The 23,563-nt window shown below is 45.9% G+C and overlaps 1 protein-coding gene across 1 annotated transcript in view; it reads left to right on the forward strand.

Moving 5' to 3' along the window:
- Positions 1-23,563, forward strand: part of zc3h3 (zinc finger CCCH-type containing 3) — a 48,084-nt gene that overhangs the window by 21,892 nt on the left and 2,629 nt on the right. Inside the window, exons 4-9 of the mRNA XM_079158115.1 lie at positions 7,453-7,615; positions 14,057-14,220; positions 16,120-16,198; positions 16,631-16,786; positions 17,145-17,214; positions 19,484-19,615. Coding sequence (XP_079014241.1) covers positions 7,453-7,615; positions 14,057-14,220; positions 16,120-16,198; positions 16,631-16,786; positions 17,145-17,214; positions 19,484-19,615 — 764 coding nt within the window. The remainder of the gene's footprint in view (positions 1-7,452; positions 7,616-14,056; positions 14,221-16,119; positions 16,199-16,630; positions 16,787-17,144; positions 17,215-19,483; positions 19,616-23,563) is intronic.

The raw sequence follows: 23,563 nt of genomic DNA on the forward strand, positions 1-23,563 counted from the left end.
TTACTGTTTCCAAAACACACATATCACATTATCATATTGGCAACAAGTATTAAGACGTCCTAATTGCACACACTCGCTTAGATCTTCTGATTATTTCTAAAATAGGTTTTTGTAGAAGTTTACAGCCTTCTAAAATCCCTTTTTATTTTTGTCTCTTGACATTTTGCTATTTATAACTTTATTGGAAAAACACTTATTTTTTTCCAGTTGGAACACTATATACCATAGCAACAGCGCACCAGCATGCGTGTGTGTTTGTTGCATTCTCCCGTGTGAGGCTGAGTGATAGAATCTCCCCCCCCCTCCCCTGGTCAGCCTGCGGTTCCCTGGGTCAGCTGGTATATGTTACAGCTGATGGCTCCACTGCGATGATGGACGAGGCTACAAGCCAGGAGTGCCCCCCCCCCCCCCCACTCCTACCCTACCCCACCCCCACCCATCATCACTAGCACCACCACCCTCCCTCCCAAAACACACTCTTCCCAGTGAACACGCCTCTCTGTGGTGACGTCACCGCTACGCTGGCTGACAGCTGGTGGCACGCACCGGGGGCCTCCTGAGTCAGTGCGTGGCCCCTCGCAGCCATCGGCCTGTCAGTCCGTGTCAACTCTTCATCCCCGTACACATTAATGGAGCCCCCGAGGCCTTCCTCCTAAAAGAACGCAGCAGGTCCATCATACAGAAATACTTTTTTAGAATATAATACTGTTTCTTTTCTGCCGTCTTACTTACAGGCTAGTGCTAATTTGGTCACGACGCGGTGCAGAAGTGAAGCGCAGTTGATTAATGTCGAGCCATTTGTCTGTCATCACACTCACGGTTACACCAGTTCCTCTGAAGGCAGTTCTGTTTTTAGTCTGCAGGAGCCAATAAAGATCATATGCAGGTGTTTCTTAAAGGATTCATGTGCCGTACCTTCAACGTACCTTCAAGTTAGCAGGAAAAAGATAGCGGTGTCATGTTGCCATCACTGCCGGTTGGAGCTGGAGCTGATAATTACCTGTGACTGCTGCAGAGTCATTTGTCCGCGTGAATGCATGCCGATTGTGACCTCTCCCACCAGAGACAAAAGCCACATGTTAGTGTGTGTTAGAGGCTTAAGATATGTATTGAGCGGGACATTCTACATTTAATAATAAACTTGTCAGTGCTCTCTGGTGGTCAAACTTTGGAACAATGATCTGTTTTTTTCTAACTACCTCATACATATCTCTGAGCTTTTAGTACTGCAATGTCTTGGTTACTAAAGGACCAACGCAAACATCCAGACCACTATATCTGCTATGAGCTAAAAACTGCCGATATAAACGTTGACAAATGTTTAAATATGTTTATTTCCTATTGCAGTGTTAAATGTCAGCAGCTAAACGGGACCTGAGGTATTTCATAGCAATGTAATTCTGACCAAACGGTCCACATATACACTATTTAAATATAATTTCAGGCCACTGCATAACACGGTAAACACGCACAGATCTTGACCGGCAGCAGAGCAGGAATTCTAAATGGATCCACCTCCTGCAGCGGTGAACCCAGTGACCACGTCTATCACCGTGCTTATGGCATTGAGGAGCGCTATATGGAAAGTGTATGAACATTTTACGATCTCCTCTGTCCTAAATGCTCCAACAACAAGATGTCAAGCTCGTTCACATGCGACCGCAAAGGCCATTCTAGACATACTCCAGGAGTACATGATATACTCTGATGCAGTCTTTTTAAGACCGTGGAACGCGGTTCTCTTGTTTGCCAGGGTGGGGCATCAAGCTCGGGGTAGTTTGTCAGACAGTGTCACTGGGTGTCAAATACACAGAGATCATATTATCATAACCACTCTGGCTTACTGCCGGTTATTAGATTGTGGTAACCCCCTTGTTAAGTCTGATGTTAGCATGGTGCCGCCGTCTTTCCGTGAGAGCGCTGGAGCAGTGGGAGTCAGAAGATGAGCCCCAGGGGGACGGGAACATGGGATGGCAGGGGGAACAGGCACTGTCAATAATAAGATTTATTATCCATCGGGTCGTCCCAGGGAGGGGGCAGACGGGCACCGCTGTTCCCTGGAATTAGCCGTCAGGTATGGAGGGGAGGGGGGGGGGGGGGGGGGGGGGAGGTGCATGCAGTGGCCTGTCAGTAGCCCCAGTCAGAGGGCTGAGGATAGAGAGCGAGATAGAGTGTGAAAGCTCTGAAGTGGAAGCCAACTTTACTCAAAGTCTAGCCCATGCCACTTAGATGAGGCTCCGTCGTCTTAGGGATGTGGCTCTAGTTCAACACTCCCAGATCCACTTATGCGATGCTACATCCGCCGCTTCATGTTGATAAAGCAGCGTCTGCGTTAGCGATTTGTCATGAGTTTTGAGGGGATTCCTCAGTTGGACTAACAGAAGAGGATCAGACCTGTTAAATATCGTAGAGAGGATAAACGAGGAATGGAAATCACCTTTCATTTTATTTTGAAGGGCTGGCTCATCAAAAATGATGAGTGGTTTCTAGCAAACACATTGTTGGTTTTATTTGCCTTCTGCTTCAACCTTTTTAACAATGGAAGAGAATGGAAACACAAGCAAGAGAGAGCAGCAGACAATCAGACAGATTGTAAGCATTGAAGCAACTCGGTGGAATTCCTTTCTATGGAAGGTAACGTGAGGGAAGGGAATGCTGTAACACGGAAGTGTGAGTTAGCGGCCCAAAGTCACTCCATGAACATGATACAAACACCTAAAATGTGTAACATTGAAACATAAACTGTTCATGAAGAGAATGGTTAGAGGCAGTAAGGGCTGAGCGTTGCACAGAAAATCAAATATGATATTCTTCACCCAATACCTCGATATTGATATTCCAACAATATTGTAGGGTTGACCATTGGTGCTTTCACAAAATATTTACAAAATGAGATTTTTTATTTAAAAAAAAAAAAAACATTACATTTTATGGATATAACTACTAAGTGGGGAAAAGGTAAATAATAGATCTAGTCTGGTAAATTGAATCAAATTATGTAATACGGTCTTTAAAACCAGAATGACACTTACAATATTAAGTCTCTTATCAAGATGTTGGTATAATATCAATACATTACCCAGCCGTGTTCCTAGCATTAAATACACTACTGTGGATCGGACAAGTGGCTGATACCCTATTAATAGATCTATCTTTCTATAATAGATAGATAGTGACTTTATTAATCCCACACGGGGAAATTCTTTAAATGATACTTATCGTACCGAGCGGAGCGGCACATCCACTGGCGTGAGCGTCACAAAAACAAATTCCACTCCCCCCCTAGTGTACTGGAGGCCCAAATCTCAGAAGCGGATATCTCAAAACCAATAAAGGGGGAAAACTATTTGCATTGATGGATTCGGCGAGATAAAACATGTTGAACCAACCCTTTTTAATGTGGCGCTGAGGCCGGAGAGCAGACTCTTTGCAGCGTGTGGCGACTCCAGCAGATCATCTGTGGGTTCACAGCGGCGAGTCGCCGCGAGATGGATGGACGGCGAGCGAGCTGCATGCGTCTGCAAACGGTGTCTTCACAGCACAGGGCGCCGCTCGGCTCGCTCCCCCCACATTGCAAGGCAGGCCACTGTCAGAGGTCTATTAAGGGAAGATTGAGACCCCAGGTGTGTGTGTGTGTGTGTGTGTGTGTGTGTGTGTGTGTGTGTGTGTGTGTGTGTGTGTGTGTGTGTTCACAAGCTCATTGGTCATGGTCCTACTGTGGAAGATTGAGACCCCATTGCTCCCAGAGCCACTCAACCAACACAACCTGCAGTGGTTTACAATCAGAGCAACACCGTCCATCCATCCCTGCTGACACACACACACACACACACACACACACACACACACACACACATACACACAATAAGGGAAACGCACCAACAGTACAGCTCACTGTAGATGTCATTAAACAGTAGCCGAGGTGGAACAGCTGTGTGACAGCGCCATGGACATTGCGGGTGTCACGATGTTGGACCCAGGGTTTAGCGGCAGATTGAGGTGCAGGTTGGGGATTTGGGAGGGGGGGGGGGGGGGGTCTGAGGTTGCAGGGTGGGGATCGTAGCAGCACCTTTGACAAGCCCTATTTGTCATCCGCCGGGACGCCCAAATAGCTCTGACTGCAATACCGATGGATTATGGGAAAGAAAAGTGACTACAAGCCAGGCAACTAATCCTGTACAAACACCTCCACACACCTCCACCCATATACTCTATTGTGCTGCCTCTATTTATTTATTTATTTATTTATTTATTTTTGTTGGTTTATCTTTCATAACCCAATACACACCCTTTTAACCCACTAGTGAACCAGCGATATGGTTGGAAGCAGTAACACTGTATTGATAGCTAGTTTTTCTGAGCTGTTGTTGTGATGCATACATGGAACAAAGCAGCATTTGCCGACCATCGTCACACCACTCTCGCTCACCACTTAGCCTTATCCCAGACGGCCATGTGGTTGTAAAAATATTTGTGTTTTGGAGTAATCCACTGAGATGAATATGTAAAATGAGAAGAGCCCTCTGAGTGTGCCATCTTGACATAAGTCCTTTAATCACTTCCGCTTCTCTTCCCGTGCACTGATTCACTTTAGCTGCAATCAGCCAATCAGAGACAAATCAACCTGAATCTGCCAAAAAGAAAAAAAGCTGCAGTGCAGACCAGTGCTAACAGCGCGGGATACACCGCAAAGCCTACTGCGACAGATGCTCACCGATGACCCAAAATGAGCCGCCGGTTGGTTATGTGTCAGGGCCTTAAAAGGAACGATTGGACAGGTTTTTAACAAGCTTTTAACAATGAAATAAAACACTTTGATTGGTGAAGAAACACAAATCCTATGGGCATTAAAAGTTTGTTATACGGATGTTTATTTCTGCTGTAAAGTTGGGCACAATCTATGGGGATTGACTTGCTTTTGTAACCAGCCTCAAGTGGACTCAACGTAAAGTCAGGCTTGCAGTTGACCTGCAGACACCGCTGACGACCTCTTTGATTCGGTGGAGACTTTCTTTGAAAGTGGCTACACGCGTCCACGACAATGCACTCGACATCGTGACTGCTAAAAAGTCCCCCGGCCGGGTGAACGCCGGACTCAGCTGGCTGTTTTGCGCATACACTGCAGCTGGTGATAAATGATGGATTCAACCTGTTTGTGCATCGGTTATCGTTGCAGCTGGGCTGCTTGTTGTTAGCCACTTCAACCACAGCCGCCCCCCCCTTCCCCCTGCATACAAAGCACTAATCTTGTCGGTTAATGACCTGTTAACGAAGGGTCGGCTATCGGTCAGGAAAAGGAAAAAAAAGTCTAAATTAGCATCCTTAGTTGCTAATAACCTCTCATTACACAGGAAAACCTGTAAGTGCATAATAACAAGTACGACAAGTCGAAGTTGAACCGGGATAACGTCCTGTAAACTGCGAGGGATGTTTAAAATACGTCTGGTTCGCCTTTGCGTTCTCGTCCAAATCGGTTTAGATAACCTCGAGGTTTGTTTCAAACACTTCCGATTGCTCGTATTTATTGCCCTGTTCGACTCTACAATTCTATATTGAACCTTCCTATAAACATTAGATGTGTGCGTCATCGACCTGATTGTACATGTGCAAGGCACAGTGTGTGTGTGTGTGTGTGTGTGTGTGTGTGAGTGAGTGTGTATGTTTCTGTGTATGTGTGTGTCCTAAACATGCAGTCAGTACTTCGGCAGCCCCCCCAGCTCGCAGTGATTTGTTCAACAGTAAATGTTTGTCTGAGATGAATTCTCCAGCTGATCCAGAGCTGCATCCCGGCTGACAAATGAAAGTAGCGCCTGGGGGGGAGGAAGAGAGAGAGAGAGAGAGAGAGAGAGAGAGTGTGTGTGTGTGTGTGTGTGTGTGTATAGAGGGGGGGATGGAGAGAGAAGCCGGCATGTGTAGAAGTGGAAATCGAATCATTTTATTGTTTGTCACCGCGACCCTCGTGGTCACGGTTTGTTATTGGATGCTAATTAAAACGGCAACAATCTTGGCAATTGGCAATTAAAGACTTGTGAAAGAGGTGACGGCAAATGAGCTCCTCGTCGAGTGCATAAACTCATTCTTTATCCCTCTTTCACACCTCTCTTCACTCTGTCTCTTCTCTACTCATTAGGAAGACAGAGTGCTGTCACTGACCACCACAGTGAATGATTGGTAGAGGGGGAAGACGTACTGCAGATAATGACATGCAAGAGGGTTTTCTTTAAGGGGGGGGGGGGGGGGAATAATGTAAATGAATTCAGTGAACAATTGATTCATGTTGCATTAAATCTTGCTTTTCAGGCTGTAGTAGTGGAAGGTTTTTACCTTGTTCACGAAGCAACGTGCAGCTTGTGGCGAATTGATTTATTCAAGGTTTTTCTTTTAACAAACTACTGTAATTATTCACAGCGCTTTTAATCCGTGACTGTGAAAGCTTAATAAGTGCAGTATATTGCAGCACTTCAGTTTGGCCACTGTGTCTGTCTGTAATAATCATATTGTACACACACAAGTAAACTGCTGCAATCTGGGAACATGACAACACCCTTAAAAAGAAGTCAGACAAGTCAAGAAACAACAACAACAGCAGCAGCCAGACGGGTTGTGATCAGCAGGTCAGACTGATTTGATAGAAAGGCTGAAAGACTTCTGAGAAATGAATTTATTTCATGATTTCAGCACAATAGGAAAAGCTGAACAGATACGGGGATCTGTTTTGAGTCTTTGACCCCATCGTGATTTTCACAGGAGCTGTCAGGAATATTGCTCAAAGAGGTTGTGGCAAATTCTGATGGGTTGAATTAAACAGTGTGAATGGCTTCGCTCGGCTAAATTGACTTGGATTGAGCTTCATTTTGTGTTTGACAGAAACCTCTGCAATCATTCACGATAATCCTACATTTGTGACCTCGGTGCAGAGGCTCTCGGCCCGTGTGGTCTTTGAACTGAACGGAGGCCGAGACAGCCCACGATGCAAATTCTGTTCTCTGTGCCGGTACGTCAGCCGGAACAGGCCCTCATAAAACAACATGATGGATACACAGCCGAAGAAATAAATAAATAAAAACACTTTTTTTTCTTCTTCTTTTCCGCTCTACTCTTGCGCCTCTTCTCTGATGGATCTGTAAAAATGTTATAACGAATGAGACTTAAAGTGAACGGGGGGGGCAGGCAGGAGGGATGAAGGCGGCGAGGGAAGAGACAGAGGATGTGATTTATTAGGCTCATAAAAATTCTGCCTTTGTTATTCCCTCTCATTTTTATATGTGACGCTTATTAAAGAGCACACCTGCCAGAGTCCTCAGACAAACTTGTGTGTGTCTGCACAGGTTTATGCACTCACAATGATGCGTGTCATGTGTGTTTGCTCCCATACCGACCGCACGTTTAGCTATTGCCTCTGTTTCTGCGTGTGATCGGATTTTAACCTGCAGACTTTCATACTGTCCTCAGGTCCCGCCTCCTCCTCCGCCTCCTCCTCCAACCGTAGCCCCGCCTCTCCGCGGGTGTTCAGGTCGCGCTACAAGATGGTGACCCGGCCGGGCTCCAGCACCGCACACGCCCTCCACTACAACCCCGCCCTCTCTTGGAGAGCCAAGAGGATCCAGTCTGCCAGGTAATCCACATTAACAGAGACAAACACACACACACACACACACACACACACACACCTCCTGCAGGTCTGGGTTTAATGTGTCTCAATGGCTAATATCCCTCAGGGCAGAGCAGCGCCCTGTCTTTAATGTCACTGTCATGTGCAGCATGAGTGGAAGAGGTCGGGAATTTATGGCGCTCATTTTTACACAGTAGATAACCCAGAGAATAAACCATTTACACCAGCGTGCTCCCCACATTAATTTACACCAGCAGGGAAAGCGTCTCACCCAGGACAGATGTGGGGAGGAAGGGTGGGTGCTTCTTAACGCCATTACAACTCTCATCCTCCCGCTCTTCATTTATCTAACTTTCATCTCCACTGTTTCAATCCTCAGTCATTCTCACCCGAGCTTTATTCCACCGCTGGCTCTTGATTTCACAGTGAATAAAGTCCCTGAAATAGGACTGCATCGAATGATTATTTATCATTATTGGTTCCTTCTTTTGTTTTTTTATGTAGTCTATAGAATGTCATAATATAGGGAAATGCCCAATCACAATATCCAAAAGCGCAAAGTGTCATTGCTTGTTTTGTCTGACAAATAGGCCAAAATCCAAAGAAGTTCATATAACGATGATATAAAAGAGAAAACGGCAGCAAATCCACATTTGAGAAGCTGGAACCAGAAAATGTTTAATATTTTGGACTAAAATGATAAATTGTAAAGCAAAATAATATATATATATATATATATATATATATATATATATATATATATATACATAATTTGTGATCAACTATCAATACATTTACAAATGTCAGCACCAGTCTGTAAATAACAGTCTGGAGTACATTAACTGAAGTTAGTTGTGAAAGCTGTGAACAGGTTGTTGTGGTTGGCTTTGATGATCTGTTAATGTGTAGAGAATTAACAGGATGCTCCTCCTGGAAAGTGACTGTGGTATGACTAGCCTGTTACACACACACACACACACACACACACACACACCAACCAAACCACACAGGGTTGAAAGTAGCACGAGTTCCTACTTATGCCCCATTCTAGGTTAGGGTTCAGATTAAATCTAATCCTGATATTCCCAGAGGTTCTCAGCCCTGTTGTGAGCACAACAAACAAAATTCCACACAAACATCTGAAAGGCAGATATCACAAAACCTGAGCAAATACAAATGTTTGTCCTTGATAGGAGTGAACCTTCTCTTGAAGTTGTCGTTAAGTTTGGATATGTTTGGCTAGCTTCTTATTATAAAAGCATTTTATGTGCTTATTTGCGTGTATGTGTGTGTGTGTTTGGCTCATTTGTGTAATCCAGATTTGGTGGGACACAGGGGCCTGGACTCAGCCTCTGGTGACTTATTACTATTCATTTAGCTGCTGCAGTAAATATTGATTCATCAAGGGATTTTCAATTTGAGCCCTGTGACATCTTGTGAAATATCACCAAGTGTGTAAGAAGTGAGGAAAGAGATAGGGAGGGAGGGAGGGAGGGAGGGGGGGGGGACAGGTCGGGTCCCCAGGGATAGTGGATTACCCCCCTCCCCGACACACACACACACACACACACACACACACACACACACACGGCCTCCCATGCACTCCTTTCTCATGCTTATCTATCTGTTTAACTCCAAACACCCTCCACTTTTATCAGTTTGAAACCATTGAGTGGAGCATGAGCTCATATTCTCTGCTCTTAACTACTGAGTGCTGCTCTTCATCTTTGGCCTATCAGACCCACTGATCCCTGTCCTCATATGTTCTCAGCTCCTAACGCTCTGCTCACTCAGGGCCTTGCATTTTTATGATTTAGGGTTAGAATATTTTTGTTATTTATTTTATATATATATATATATATATATATATCTAATGGCAACAGTATGCATAATGTGTAAATCTGAAGTCTAACACAATGAACTGTTACATCAGAGGATGTATCACTTTTTAATTAAACATCAGTAATTTATATTAACGCCTGTCTGTTGTCTGCTATCAGCATCGGTCTGAATCGTGTTGCACCTTTAGGAACACCGAGACGATTCAAACTGCTGCACACAAGAAAATGCACCGGAGGAACATTTAAGAGCATGGAGTTAAAGACGTAGATCATATCGATCAAACATTTGAAGAGGAAAATAAAACCAGTGGTACATTTTCACACCACACTTACCCTCTCGAACCAGCCGGTCCCAGGCGTTTCCCGCTCCCCAGGCCCGGAGGGAGAGAGAGAGAGAGAGAGAGAGGCTTCCCCTCCCAGCATGCCGCTCTCTTACCTGTTTTCAGCCATAACGAGCGTGGCGGGTGATTTAGTGCCGGGCGGCGGCTTGAAGGAGCGAGGGAATCGGCAGCGGTATTTCAACCCCCCTGCCACCAGAAAATAGATATAATCTCAACATTAACTCCATTAACAGTAGCAGGAGTTGAATTAAGAAAGCCGTAAAGCATGCACACTGGGGGATAAATTACAGCCCACCCCCCTCTTCATCGCTCTCACATCCTCCCTATTTTTCTCTCCGCTGTCCCTTCTCTAAATGTTCCACAGTCATGCGTTTGCGCTGTTGCTGTTCTTTGTTTTTAGTTTTCTGTCCGATCTAATAAGATAGAATCACATCTGACACATCACGTTTGCCTGATCTCATTCGTACTCCTCATTGCTTGGCTTCTATACTTGCATATTTATCTCTTTCTAACTTACTTCTAACGTAAACGTTAAAGCCCCCAAAAACGTAAGCGGGACCGTCCACCCCCAAATAAGTGTACTACCTTTGAGCATATACATCTGAACACACACACACACACACACACTCTCACACACAGTCTCTCTGTCCACGCGCTCATCTCCTTTAGTGCTTCGGTATCGATCAGCACAGGATGTAAGCGACTGGGCAATAAAGTGAAGCAGCGCTCCCTCTTCTTCACTTCTCTCCTGCCTTTCCCCGCATTCACTCCTTCATTCATCCCCTTTTTTATAACCCCCAATTCATTCATTTGCTCATTACTTATCACATTAGTCATCTACCAGTCACCTACAGCCGTGTGTTGTGATCCTCCTCACACTGCGTACTGCTTCTTACGTTGCTTCTTAGTGATATTTTAAAAGAAAAAGAGCATTCTGCACACTTACAGCCGGCTCCCTTTCTAAGTTGGATTTGATGGGCGCGTGATGCGTAATGACACCGCTTTGGTTTCTCCGTTAAGTGCCTGAAGACGAGCAGCAGTCCCTCGCCGTTGGAATTAGCCAGATGACTGTTTTTGCTGTGCTCTGTTTCAAGGGTAACTGTTTCCCCAATATGAGCTTACTAATGCTTGGGTTGCAGACAAATAGACGAGGGCAGCATTATTCGGAGCAGTCGCGCGACCCTCCAAATTCTTCCCTGTCACTAAAACAAAAGTCGGATCATTCATCAACGGCACCGGTAGTGCTGAATCGCGCTCTCCTTTTTGTCTGTGCGTCGCATGGTCAGAGCACTGCACGTACACACACCTGCCTGTATACGCACACACACACACACACACACACACACACACACACACACACACACACTCGCATGAGCATGCAGACCAGTCACAGGGGAGTTTCTGCATGCCCTTGCCCCCTCCTTCATTTCTTCCTTTTCTCAACATATTTTACCATTTTTTTTCTTTTTGGTGAGTTAATGTTCTTTTACTGCGACCTCCAGTCATTGTCTTTATGTTTTACAACACGACTGAATGGAGCTAAAGCACAGAGATTGTACTTCAGGGCACAATTAGCGGATTAATGGATTGACGGAATGTTTTACTGATTTGTCGCTCAAGTTATTCGTCGAGCCAAAATGCCAATCGTTCTCCCGTTCCAGCTTCTCTAATGTGGTGGTCTTCTCCTGTCTTTCATGTTTCACTGTAATTTGAATATCTTTGGGTTATTTGACCTTTTTAGTTCGGACAAAATAAGACATTTTGAAGACGTAACTTTGGGTTTTGGTTACATTTTATTGACATTTAATAGACCAAATGGCTATATAAGAAACCAAAAGTCTTTTGGATTGACTTATCATGAATAACGAGCTTCTTTTGCACTTATTTTGAGCGCAAACACTATAAGTATACTGAAGCATACAGTAAATGTACCATAAACCAAAAGAAAGTGTCTAAAGAGTGACACATTCTGTGTCGTTCTTTTATCCACAGTTAATATAGAAAACACCGATATAAATAGTTTGTATGATGACTGTATGGAGGTGTCCCTCCGGCATAAAGGACAGTACAGTATGTGTTCAAACATTGAAAGCCCCCCCCCCACCACCATGGTGGTCCAGCTTGGGGAGATTTGTGCATCAGATGTGCCTGGAGCCTCTGATAACAGATATCCTTCTGGAGGTCAAGGGCGTCCCTGGGAGCGTTGCAAGGAGAGAATAAAAACACCTGATATATGTCTTAAATGAGGTTATTACTTTTCTGATGGTTTGATTGCTTCCTCTCTTTGCCTCTTCTGTTCCCCTCCCCCCTCTCATTACAGGCAGATTATCTTATTGCAGAGGTAATCTGCTCCTACAGAGGCGGTTTTTGCTAATGGTGTTTCGGCCCGAGGGTGAAACTCGTTCACATGGCTGTGCACGGAAGTCTCAGGACTTCATTTGTGCACAAAATTCCTAACGACTCTCGATTCGGATTCTTTGAGCGGCGGGATGAAAATATTGCACACGCTTATTTAACAAGGAAAGAAAAACCGAACTTCTACACAGTTCTGATTCACAGTTCACTCTATACAGTTTATGGAACCGGTACTCTGTGTGTGTGTGTGTGTGTGTGTGTGTGTGTGTGTGTGTGTGTGTGTGTGTGTGTGTGTGTGTGTGTGTGTGTGTGTGTGTGTGTGTGTGTGTGTGTGTGTGTGTGTGTGTGTGTGTGTGTGTGTGTGTGTGTGTGTGTGTGTGTGTTTCAAGTGTATGGGTGAGCGAGCGAGAGACCGTGGCTGCGCTGACAGTAAACAGGTGTTGGCGATCACCTGCGGTCCACGACTCATTTGCTCTTACTTATCTTCCCAAAGTGCCGAGACAAGACAAAATCTCTGAATTTAGGAGCTGGTTCTAATTCTCAAACTGGTTCTCAACCCCACCCCCCACCCCCCCCACACCCCCCCTGACTGCGGCCCTGTGTCAGGGTTAACTACCGTCTGTGTTAACTGTTCATGTCATATCCCCATTAACCTCCATTGTGGCTCCCCAGGCCGCCTGGTCCTTGTTTAAGCCTCCCTGGGTGGCAGTCAGCGCTCCGGCATTAGCCTCCATTACAGCTCCCCTGGCTGCAGTTGCCCTGTGTAGGGCAGCCACTGATCTTGCATCAGTGGAACTGAGTGTCTGTGCGGCTGAGTTATGGCGCGCAGTCAGGTAGACCGTCTACGTGAACGCAGTTGACGGCTGATATTTCCACCGTTTTTTCCTTTTTTCTTTCTTTTCTTATTCACAGCGTTGCAGCAGCTCCCCGCCGGGCCGCAGCGTGTTAAGCGTCCGTGTCAGTTGTTTGGTGCGCTGCGTGCATTCGGGGTAACCCTCTCTCTTCTCTGTAATGGGAGGCATGAACTCTCGCTCTAAACCCATTTCCAGCCCATCTGAAATACGGCAGCAAATTACCTCCAGCGGCACCCTGCACACCAGCCCCAATCCGCCCCAAATAGAAGTGACAGGACAGCGCAATTTATCGCCATAACCCCTGCACCGCCTCAACACCACCCAGCAGCCCCGTACACACTGCAGGCTCGCACGTACAGCCCCTCCTACACACACACACACACACACACACACACACACACACACACACACACACACACACACACACACACACACACACAAGTGCTTCTGAATGACTTCTGAATGGTGAGCATGTGTGTGTAGAGGCCTGTGATTGTGTGTACTGTACATACTGTGGAATGAGTGTGTTGTGATACTGTGTGTGTGTGTGTGTGTGGTCTCTTCGCTCCAGTGTAGGGGCCAACCTCGCTGCTCTGGCCCCCTGCCCTGCCTATTATCTCATTGATTTCCTCCTCTCCTCTTTTCAATTCTCTCCATTTCCACACTGCCGTCCTTTCCATTAGAGGAGCAATTTAACAGAGTGCTGTGACATGGGAGGGAAAGAGAGAGAGAGAGGGAGGGAGGGAGGGAGGGAGGGAGGGGAGACCGGAGGATTGGAAACATAAAGTGAGGAGGGGAGATAAAGTGAAAGGGCTTGAGGGAGAAGACGGAGAAAAGAGGGGTGGAACTAAGGGGGGGATGAGCAGATCCCTCAGAGAATGGCATGACTGAAAATGTCACAGTTTGTAAACTGAGTTCAAAGGGTAATTCCAACAAGTTGTAATAATTTAAATGATCCTTTCAAGTGAATAACTTAATGGTCATTTCCACACGTATTCCTATCCATTATTGCACTCCATCTTCTTCTTCTTCTTCTGTCCCTCTTCCTCGCAGGAGTTTCCTCCAGAGCCGTATGCGATCTCCCCACGACAGACACCCGTCGTCCAGCCCGCACTGGAGAGGAAGCAGCATGTGCTGGATCCGTGGGTCCCTGTACCGGGTGTCGGCCAATAAGCTGTCTCGCACCGTGGCGTCCAGCATGTCGATCAACCGAACAGGTACTCTGCCCGTCACTGTCCCGGCCTCTGGCAACACGCTGACGACGTACAGAATTTGTGCGACCCCACGGTTGGCTTGTGGCAATTAAGGCATCAAATTTCAATTCAAATATCAATTTATTGGTTGTTGAAAGCACATCAGATCAAAGGGGTCAGAGGTTATTGGGTGCTACATTACACGTTTGTTCACCCAAGACTGTGGCTGGGTATCATTTGAACTGTTTGGCCAATATGATACCCGGTACGACAGCAAAAGGAAAAACTAAAAATGTTTTTCTACATATTTCCTTGAACAAAGGCGGTGGTGTTGCAGACACATTTTTAAGTCTCTACCAAAAACGTACTGAGGTTTGATACCCGGCCCTATTCTGCACATGGATTTCAGGCACATTTCGTGTGTGTGTGTGTGCGTGCACCCCGAGGTGATAAAGGAGTGTTTATTCATGTTTGTGGCTGCAGCTCTGCCCACATGCTCTCTAATGGACTTACAGGAGCAGGCTGGATTTGCCATCTGAAATAATAAAGTTGTCATCTGTCAGAGCAGAGTAGGGGGAGGGTCTGGAGAACTGGACGGTGCAGATTAAAGCCCGGATCCGCCTCAGCCTCCTTCACACTTCCCTCTTCTGCACATTCTGTAGCAACTACACCTGCAGGTGAAATTGAAGAGAGCTCCATTCTGTCGAACTCGTGACCGGCATCCCAACACTCACATTCCTGCATCCCCCCCCCAGAAACACACCTCCAGTGTCCTCCCAGCAGTACTTATGATTTCACATCTTCCCCCCCATAGAGCTTCACATTTGCTCTTCAGCCACCAGCCTGTAATTCTGCTCTGCTTGAATCACATCAGATGAGAGCCAAAAAAAAGGTTCCAAAATTAGAGGAATAAGATCAACTGCCATCTGTAACTTCAGCCTTCTTCTCCTCCTCCTCCTCCTCCTCCTCCTCCTCCTCCTCCTCCTCCTCCTCCTCCTCCTCCTCCTCCTCCGCTCCTCTCGCCTTTCCCTCCTGTGTGTGTGGAGTGCAATGGGTACACAGTGTTTATGATGTTCTCAGACAGAGCTGGACGTCACGTTTGGCTTTGGCACCAATGCGTCAAACCACCACCGTATAAATAACCAGGCACATATCAGGTTGTTATTGCATCTGGCTGCACAAACACACAGGAGGGCACAGCTTCACTTCTGTCATATGGGAATAGTTACAATGGTATTTATTTAAAAATGATGTATTTAGGATACGCCTTTTGTAAGATAACACCATCTGGACATGCCAGATGAATACATTTTATTTAAAAAGTCTTTTTTAATTATGTCAAACTAATTACTTTAAATACTGTGGTAACATTTCACAACACAAGTCAGTTAGGAGGAGTTAATGCATTGTGGGACTTTCACAAACATTGCTCCTGGACAACGTGTCATGTTAGCACTGGAAATATAAGCGAAGAGTGAAAACATGAACGGCTGCATTTCAGTGTTAGTTGAGCACAAATGTATGATTTTACTCGTGTTGTTGACGCAAAAAAAGGTGGTGTGCGTCTGTACTTGTGCTCTCATAGAGCAAAATGGCAGTTGTAAAAAAACGAAATATGTTTGTACGGTTGTAATGTTTGTTATTTTGCATTGTTTTGCGACTAAAACTGGACATCTACATGAGGTATAGTAGTGAGTAGGGACTGCCAGTATCCGAGAGAGTTTTTATATTTATTATAAGAAGAAAAAGAAACATTTTGCTGCCGCCACGGGACGACAGACCCAAATAGTGGATTAGGAGTTCAACACTCCACCCTTTGTGTTGATTTACTCTGGAGATTATACGCTCGATTAAACAGAAACACAGGATGTTTTTTTAAATTTCAATTAACATTGCTCGCATGTCCTTATTCTCCACATTTAGGAAGGCCTTCCAGCACCTCCCAGGTCTCGCCCTTGAGTCCTGCTTTCAACCGGCCCTTCAGCCCTCGTCATTTAGCCAGGTAAGCTCTTCACACCGCCCACCTGTTTCACCTGTTTCACCTCTTCTCATCAGAGGCACTCGAGCGCAAGTGGTGCAAACATTGCTGCGTGCAAATCCGACAACTTTTTACTTACTCTTACACTTATATGTGGGCCATCCTGCTGGCTCTCTTCATACGGCAGCGCCGCCAAGACATCCAATCCTGCCAAGACTTTTGCATTTGATCCCCCTCTCCCCCCCTCCTAACATTAACTACCTTTCGTCACTCTCAACCGAGGGCTGTAAATCCAGAAGGTATCATTTAGAAATACAATTAGCATATGGTAGATGCCTTCACCCCGAGCTGGAAATGTCAACCCTGTTCCAATTTGTGTCCTCTTTAGTTACCGCGAGCTGCTTGTTATTGACGTGTGGATACCTGTGGGTTTTGTCTGTGTTTTTCTGAAACCAGCCGCGCAGTCCAGCGCAGCCTTGCCATAATCCGACAGGCTCATCAGAAGAAGCAGCAGAAGCAGTACTGCATGTACTACAACCGCTTCGGCAAGTGTAACCGCGGCAACAGCTGTCCCTACATCCACGACCCGGACAAGGTCGCCGTCTGCACCAGGTAGCGTACGGGAAGCACACGAGAACATGCCATCGTGTCCTTTGGTCCTCTGTAAAGATGGATGTTCCTCCATTGCCTCTCTACCCAAGAGAGTTGTAAAGTGCGAGGTGTTATGTTGGGCATCATGGGTTCAGGGACTGAACGTCTGATCATTTTCTGATACTCAGGGGAATACATTTTTGAATAAATTCAGCAACTATCACACTGTTTTTTGTTCCCAATTGCACCAACAAAGTGATTGAATTGGCTTTAGCTCTGATCAGCACCTGTGGTGGTATTTAGAGAGGGCCAAACCAGGACCAGCAGCTCCTCCCACTTTGCATTTCTATCAGCATCTGACACGTTTTGCGCTGTGCAGGTTTCTGCGAGGGACGTGCCATCAGGCGGACGGGACCTGCCCGTTCTCCCATAAGGTGGCCAAGGAGAAGGTAACGGGCGTTCGACAACACTGTGTTCTATGGGTTTTCATTGCAAAGGCCAGGGTTGGGTACAGAGTGTAGGTATAAGATGACACACTATTGGGTACAGTCATCGTGGATCGAATTTGCGTTCTGGGCACGGCTCCATTTTCCATGACACATGAAGGAGTGAGGAAGACTTCACCCGATTGGGGGGTTCAGGGCGGGGCTTATGGGTAGGCGAGCAGCCTAAAGGTTAGAGCTTGTGACTGAGGGTCACCTGTTCGATCTACAGACCAGCAGGATGAATCTGGGTATTTGTGTGTTGCTTTCTCCTTCCTCATCACCTGCTTCCATGTGAGTGTGTGTTTTCCTCTGGTTAACACACACACAGCCACATGGAACAAGATCCAAGATATGGCTGATATTATTATAATATTTAGGCAATGGACAACAATTTTGATAGTTGATTAAATGTTGAATGCTTGTTTCCCCCTTCAAACGACTATAACGGCTAGAAAATAGTTGTCAGATTAAAGAATAATTAGTTGAAGCCCTAAAAATAATCATACAGATGTATATTTTTTCAGTATCAACGAATCACATTGTGACAAATATATGCAACAGTACATCTGAAGCCGTCCAGTTGAATGAACCACGCACCTTCTGTGTATTCAAAAACTATATATTTGTTGGTTTTAATGTACAATTTCCTGAAATCATTCGTTTAATATTCTATACTAATATTATTTTGTGACAATATGATTCCACTGAGAGATCACAGCCCAAACTCATCTCAGTTTATTTCAGACCAATAGTATGAAAATCTCAACAACCAATCGCATAAATATGAGCACAAGTTCACCCGTCACCCAACAGCCCAGTGCTCTTAGTTAATTAATTCATCTTACGTAAACAGGACAAATATATATATATATATGACAGATTTGGATATATTATTTGTTTTAACTCGTATCACGTTGTGTGTGTTTTAGTGAGTAGGGTGAAGTGTAACCACTCATAAAGGGAAAGCTGCTCTAGTTTTTCTCCTTTCTTTCCCTTAAGACAAACAACCCTACAACAGGTGCTCTGCCTCACCCACCAAGCACACACACACACACACACACACACACACACACATACACGCACACAATGCCCTGCACCTGTGTTGGTCACCCTGCTGCCTGTAAGTGCTGAGAGCCCAGCTGTCTGTTTGTAATGCCACCTCTCCAACAGTCCCCCCTCACCCCCAAACCGTTGGCCCATCCCTCCACAGAATACTCCCGCTCTTATTTCACGTGGACCCCTTAAACAGGACTGTATGCGGGGTGAAGCGGGGGTGGCCCCCCCCCCCCCCTTTCTCCCCTCTCCCTCCACCACTGGCCCGGTCTGTGCACACATCCAGGACACATAAACACATCATGAGAGCTGGACGAGCTGCAGCCTGGATAAATATTTCTGTAGCAGTTAATTAGATCAAACTGAACTCATCCCGACAAGGTGGAGTCACTCTCACCCCCCCCCCCCCCCCTCTTTCTTCACAGAACCCCCTCAGAAGTATATTTAGACCGGCATCCACCAGGCTCACACACACACCAAACCGTAGATCACACACACACACACATGCTGTCAAAACGCACATTCACTCTCACTCTGCCGCTGTCAACTGCAATTAAGGTCATTTAACTGCTCGGTGTGACGGATTGCTCGGCACACGGGACATGTCTGAACTGTACATGACAGTGGGTTTAGAACCGCATGTCTGTTAACAAACTCTTCTGTCATCTTATTTATTGGTCTACTCATGGGGAGACGATCTTGATGGGAGGACAGAAATAAAGTAGAAAATAAAACTAAGTGATGTATCGGTGTCATCTTCTCTGACTTAAACCCAGTTCACCGTTTCTGCACAATATTTGGAAGTTGCAGTTTTAACCAGCAGACTTTTTTTTTTTTGCTCTCAACTTATTGTCTGATGTGTTTTCAGGAAGAATCAAAAGTGCTTGATTCAGTCAGAGTCAGATTGATTCCCAAGATCAATTCAGTATGTTTTGGAAATTCTGCCAATAATCCCAATGTTTTGGGCAACTTCAGCCCATCCAACACAAGTCAGAGGAATCATTATATTCTGACTTAACAAATTGAGATTCTATTTAAATCCCCCAAGTAGGGCTCTTTGTTCAGATTTTCATATTGTAAAATGTAGTTTTTACCCCGTCTTTGTCAAGTGCTATGAAAAATGTCCCTGTTTCAGATGGCTGCCATATGTGTGTGTGTCTCTCTCTCTCGCTCTCTCTAGATGCCGGTGTGCTCCTACTTCCTGAAGGGAATCTGTAACAACAGCGACTGTCCCTACAGTCACGTCTACGTGTCCCGCAAAGCTGAAGTGTGTGAGGACTTTGTCAAAGGCTACTGTCCTGAAGGAGAGAAGGTACCACACAAACACACCAAAGAAATCCAGTCCGAGACACGCTCATTCTGACCACACTGTATAAACACAAGAATTTACACAAAAGTTCAAAATGTTTCACTTCCACTTCTTTCTGTCTTGTCCTCGCCTGTGGTCATGTTGTCCTTCTCGCTCTCTCTCTCCTGCTCTCTCTCTCTCTCTCCTGCTCTCTCGCTCTCCTGCTTTCTCTCTCTCCTGCTCTCGCTCTCCTGCTTGCTCTCTCGCTCTCCTGCTTGCTCTCTCTCTCTCTCGCTCTTTCTCTTTCTCTCTCTCTCCGAGGACACTTGTATCACTGTGTCAATCTGGCTGGAGAGGAATGATTAAAGCAATGGATGTCACAGTCTCGGCTCTTGTAACAGCTTTGTCTAAGCCGGGTTGTTCATTTCAACGTATAATTATTTTGTACAACATGAATACAGTTCTACTGAAGTTAAACTGGGGCTTAGGTAAACAAGTAGTATGGTAACCAATCTTTCCTGCACACACGCGCACACACGCACACAGTGACACACAGGCAGCAACAGCTGCAGAGGGTGGTGGTCCATAATGGCATAACTGTAGTGTCTGAGTGACACATCGCGCCCCCCCCCCCCCCACCGCACTCACTCCCCGCCCCCCACCCACATACACACACACACAAACACTCCACCTCAAAAATAAAAACCTCACCCCCTTCCCCCTCTTGCGTATTTACCTCCCTTTGTCTCCCCCCGCTCTTCCTCTCTCCTCCTTCCTCTGCTTGTTTTCCAGCATCGAGTGTGAAACAGATGCTTTTTCACACTGTCAGACCTCATTTAAATAGTGCATGGGGAAATGAGGATATAGAAAACAAAAGGGATATTAATATTTATTCTATTAGCTGAAGTGCTTAGGTCTGTGATTTTCCCCCTTGTGTGTGTGTGTGTGTGTGTGTGTGTGTGTGTTTGTGTGTGTGTTTATGGAGCGCGGTGCTGTGAGGCTCTGGTGGCTCTATGATGGATAGCAGGCAGTAATTATAGATGGGAAAACTGCTGAGGATGGCACTATGGGCCAGGCAGGCAGACACTCCAGCAGCTCAGGGGTTAAGTCTGCTCCTCGCCTCCATCCTCCTCCCGCCTCATCCTGGCTTTGTCTCACACTCACCCTCCACCTCGCAGGATCCGTCTCTGCCTTCCTAATTGTCCCTCTCGTTTCTTTACTCCCCAAAAATCAATTTTTTAGCCGTTTTTAATTATTTCCCCCTTTTTTTTTTTTTTTATTACCTCAAATGTGGCTCCTGTATCGCGTCCATTCTCTCCCAGGTTCCTGACACGATAGGCCAACAGTCGGCCATCTGTGGCCAACTGTCATCCATAGTTTTTGCGCGGTTGGCTATAGTCATCTCTTATTGGCTCTTATCAATGTGGCCATTCGGCTGATTCAGCCTGAAACCTTGTCAGCGGCAGTGGATAATAGAGAGCTATCTGATCGGCCGTTTAGCCAAATGAATCCGTGGTTTCACCCTTTTTAAAGCAGTTTGTCTTTATTTATCTCCTCAACTTTACAGTGTCGTACACAGATATATTCTCAATTGGTATTCCGAACCTATGACCAGACAGTTCAAACAAATAGTTGTCGAGATGCACGCGCACGTGCACGTGTCTACTGAGAGCTACTCCCGCCATGCAGATGCAGAACAAAGTGTGTTAGCTCCATTCTTTGTCGTGAGTTCAAGTTCAGCTTTACTTTTTTTCTTCCTGTGCTCTAAAACCCTGCATAACTAAAAAAGACACGCACACACTGTTAGCATGTTGACATGTGCCGACATTAGCAGCCCTTCTATCACATTTGTTACCTGGATCGACATGTCCCGGGCCGGGCTACACTACCTGGACTACTTTCTCTCAGCGTTCATGTTACATCATCTACCTGCCACGTGTTTCTTGCACGCGCTTGATTTGCCTTTTTATAATGCGTTTCCTGATAACGCCTGCTTTGCATTGCAGCAAAAGTTGCTGGACAATGTTGCATCGTTTCAATGGAGCAATCTGTGGTTCATCCTCACTGCGTCAACACAGGCGGTCTCATTGAAATGAATGAGGAGGCGGCGGCATTGTTTTTTGATGCAGTGCTAATGTCATCTAGCGACAGTGTGAACTTTGTCTTAACATGACCCTCTCTATGTTAATACTCTGAGCTCATGTATTGTTCTGTTCTACTCACTGTGAGTTGTTTCACGACGAGAGTGTCGGCTTAATGCCCAAGAGGTAAATGATGTCTCTTTTTTATATTTTACTGTCTTTTCCATCCCCCCCCCTCGCTCTCGCTCTCTCTTTCTTTCTTGCTTCTTTTGCTCATTCTCTCAGTCTCTTGGTAAATGTGCTGACTCCTCCTGGTTTTGGCCCAGCAGAGAGCTCTCTAATAGGCCCCAGAGACGTCCCAGCATTCCTTAAATCAAGTGGAAAATTGTTAACTTGGTGTGGGATAAAGATGTTCTGTCCACTTTAGCTTTTTCCTCCCATTTCCGACAGCTCCCTCTCTCTCTGTCTCTCTCTGTCTCTGTCTTTTTATGAAAATGAGGATGTATAGAGCTGAAGGGAGTGGCCTGAGCTTTTAGTAGCTTTTCTCATACACTCTCTGTTTTTCACACTGAAAGTGCTTCAGCTTCGTTAACTCCTGTTGTCCTGTCGCACTTGATCTCCGGATCAGAACTACATTTCGACAAATCAACGCTCTGAACACTGAAGTAAACATGCTGGGCATTGCAGTAGGTTCAGAGGTAGTCATGAGCCATAAAGTATAAATATGTTGCAATACAGTATTTTATAATAGGCGTTTAGGTTTGCACAGTTCTCATACAGTCAGTTGGTACCCCTGGTGGAAATATGAAGTCTAATCGGTTCAATGAAAACAATAAATGATATATATTGGCGTATTTCTCGGGCCTATGTGGAGCTGACCGGTTCAGGAGTGATGTCAGACACCAAATATAAAACCGTGACCGACACCAGCACCACACGTCTGATTTGTTGAGCGAAACGTTGCGTCAACCGCAGCCCTATAAGATGATCCAGAGAAACATTTGACAGCGAGATCCCCCTCTGGCACCCAGGGGGGCAGGAACACGGGTGTGAGGGCGATGAGAGGAGCTCTGGTGGCAGCGGGTCAGGGCCGCCGGGCTCCAGAGAGAGTTGGCCATGGGTCCATAGTGTTCTTGGAAAATCGATCTCAAGATCCCTCTCCCCCTCGCTTACACACACACACACACACAGATACACACTCTATTTCTGGACCAATCTGCTCCCCAGTCCCTTCACACACACACACACACGCACACACACACACGCACACACTCTCTCTCTCCTTGCAGCCTGCACCCCAGAGTGAATATAATTAGCTTTTCTGACAGGTGGGAGGGATCGGATCTCGTGGAGAATGAAGCTACCAATTTACACCCGTATTACGCTGTCATACACACTCAGCTGCAAACATGCATGTGAAAGCTGGCTCTCTCATGCACAATGCTGCCCAGAATGACGCTAACTGTGACCCACAGCGCTCAACTTTCGTGTTCACGGAGGGGGGACGGGGGGGGGGGGACGGAGAGAGTGTCTCTTAAAAGTAGTAACTTAGAACTAGAGTGGATGGAATAACGGAACAAAACATCGGTGATCAGGATATATTCTCCCTATGAAATGCTTAACTGGTGTGGTGAGATGGTTGGAGCGCCACTCTAGACAGAACCCCCATCTCTTTGAGGGAATAAAAAATGGAACATGTTTACGTCTGTGACTTTAGAGGACGTAAAATGCCCTAGACTCCACCCTTGTTATCATAGAACCCACTTAGAATGTGTTTCTATCTGGATACAGCCATGATAACGAGGGAACACTGTTTTGTTCTACCTGGTCCTGTAAAACGGCCTCACAGCACTCAGCGGCCTGTGACGTCCAGTCCTAAATTTCGCCGTGT

This window comes from Pholis gunnellus, assembly GCF_910591455.1.
Source record: "Pholis gunnellus genome assembly, chromosome: 4".
NCBI lineage: Eukaryota > Metazoa > Chordata > Actinopteri > Perciformes > Pholidae > Pholis > Pholis gunnellus.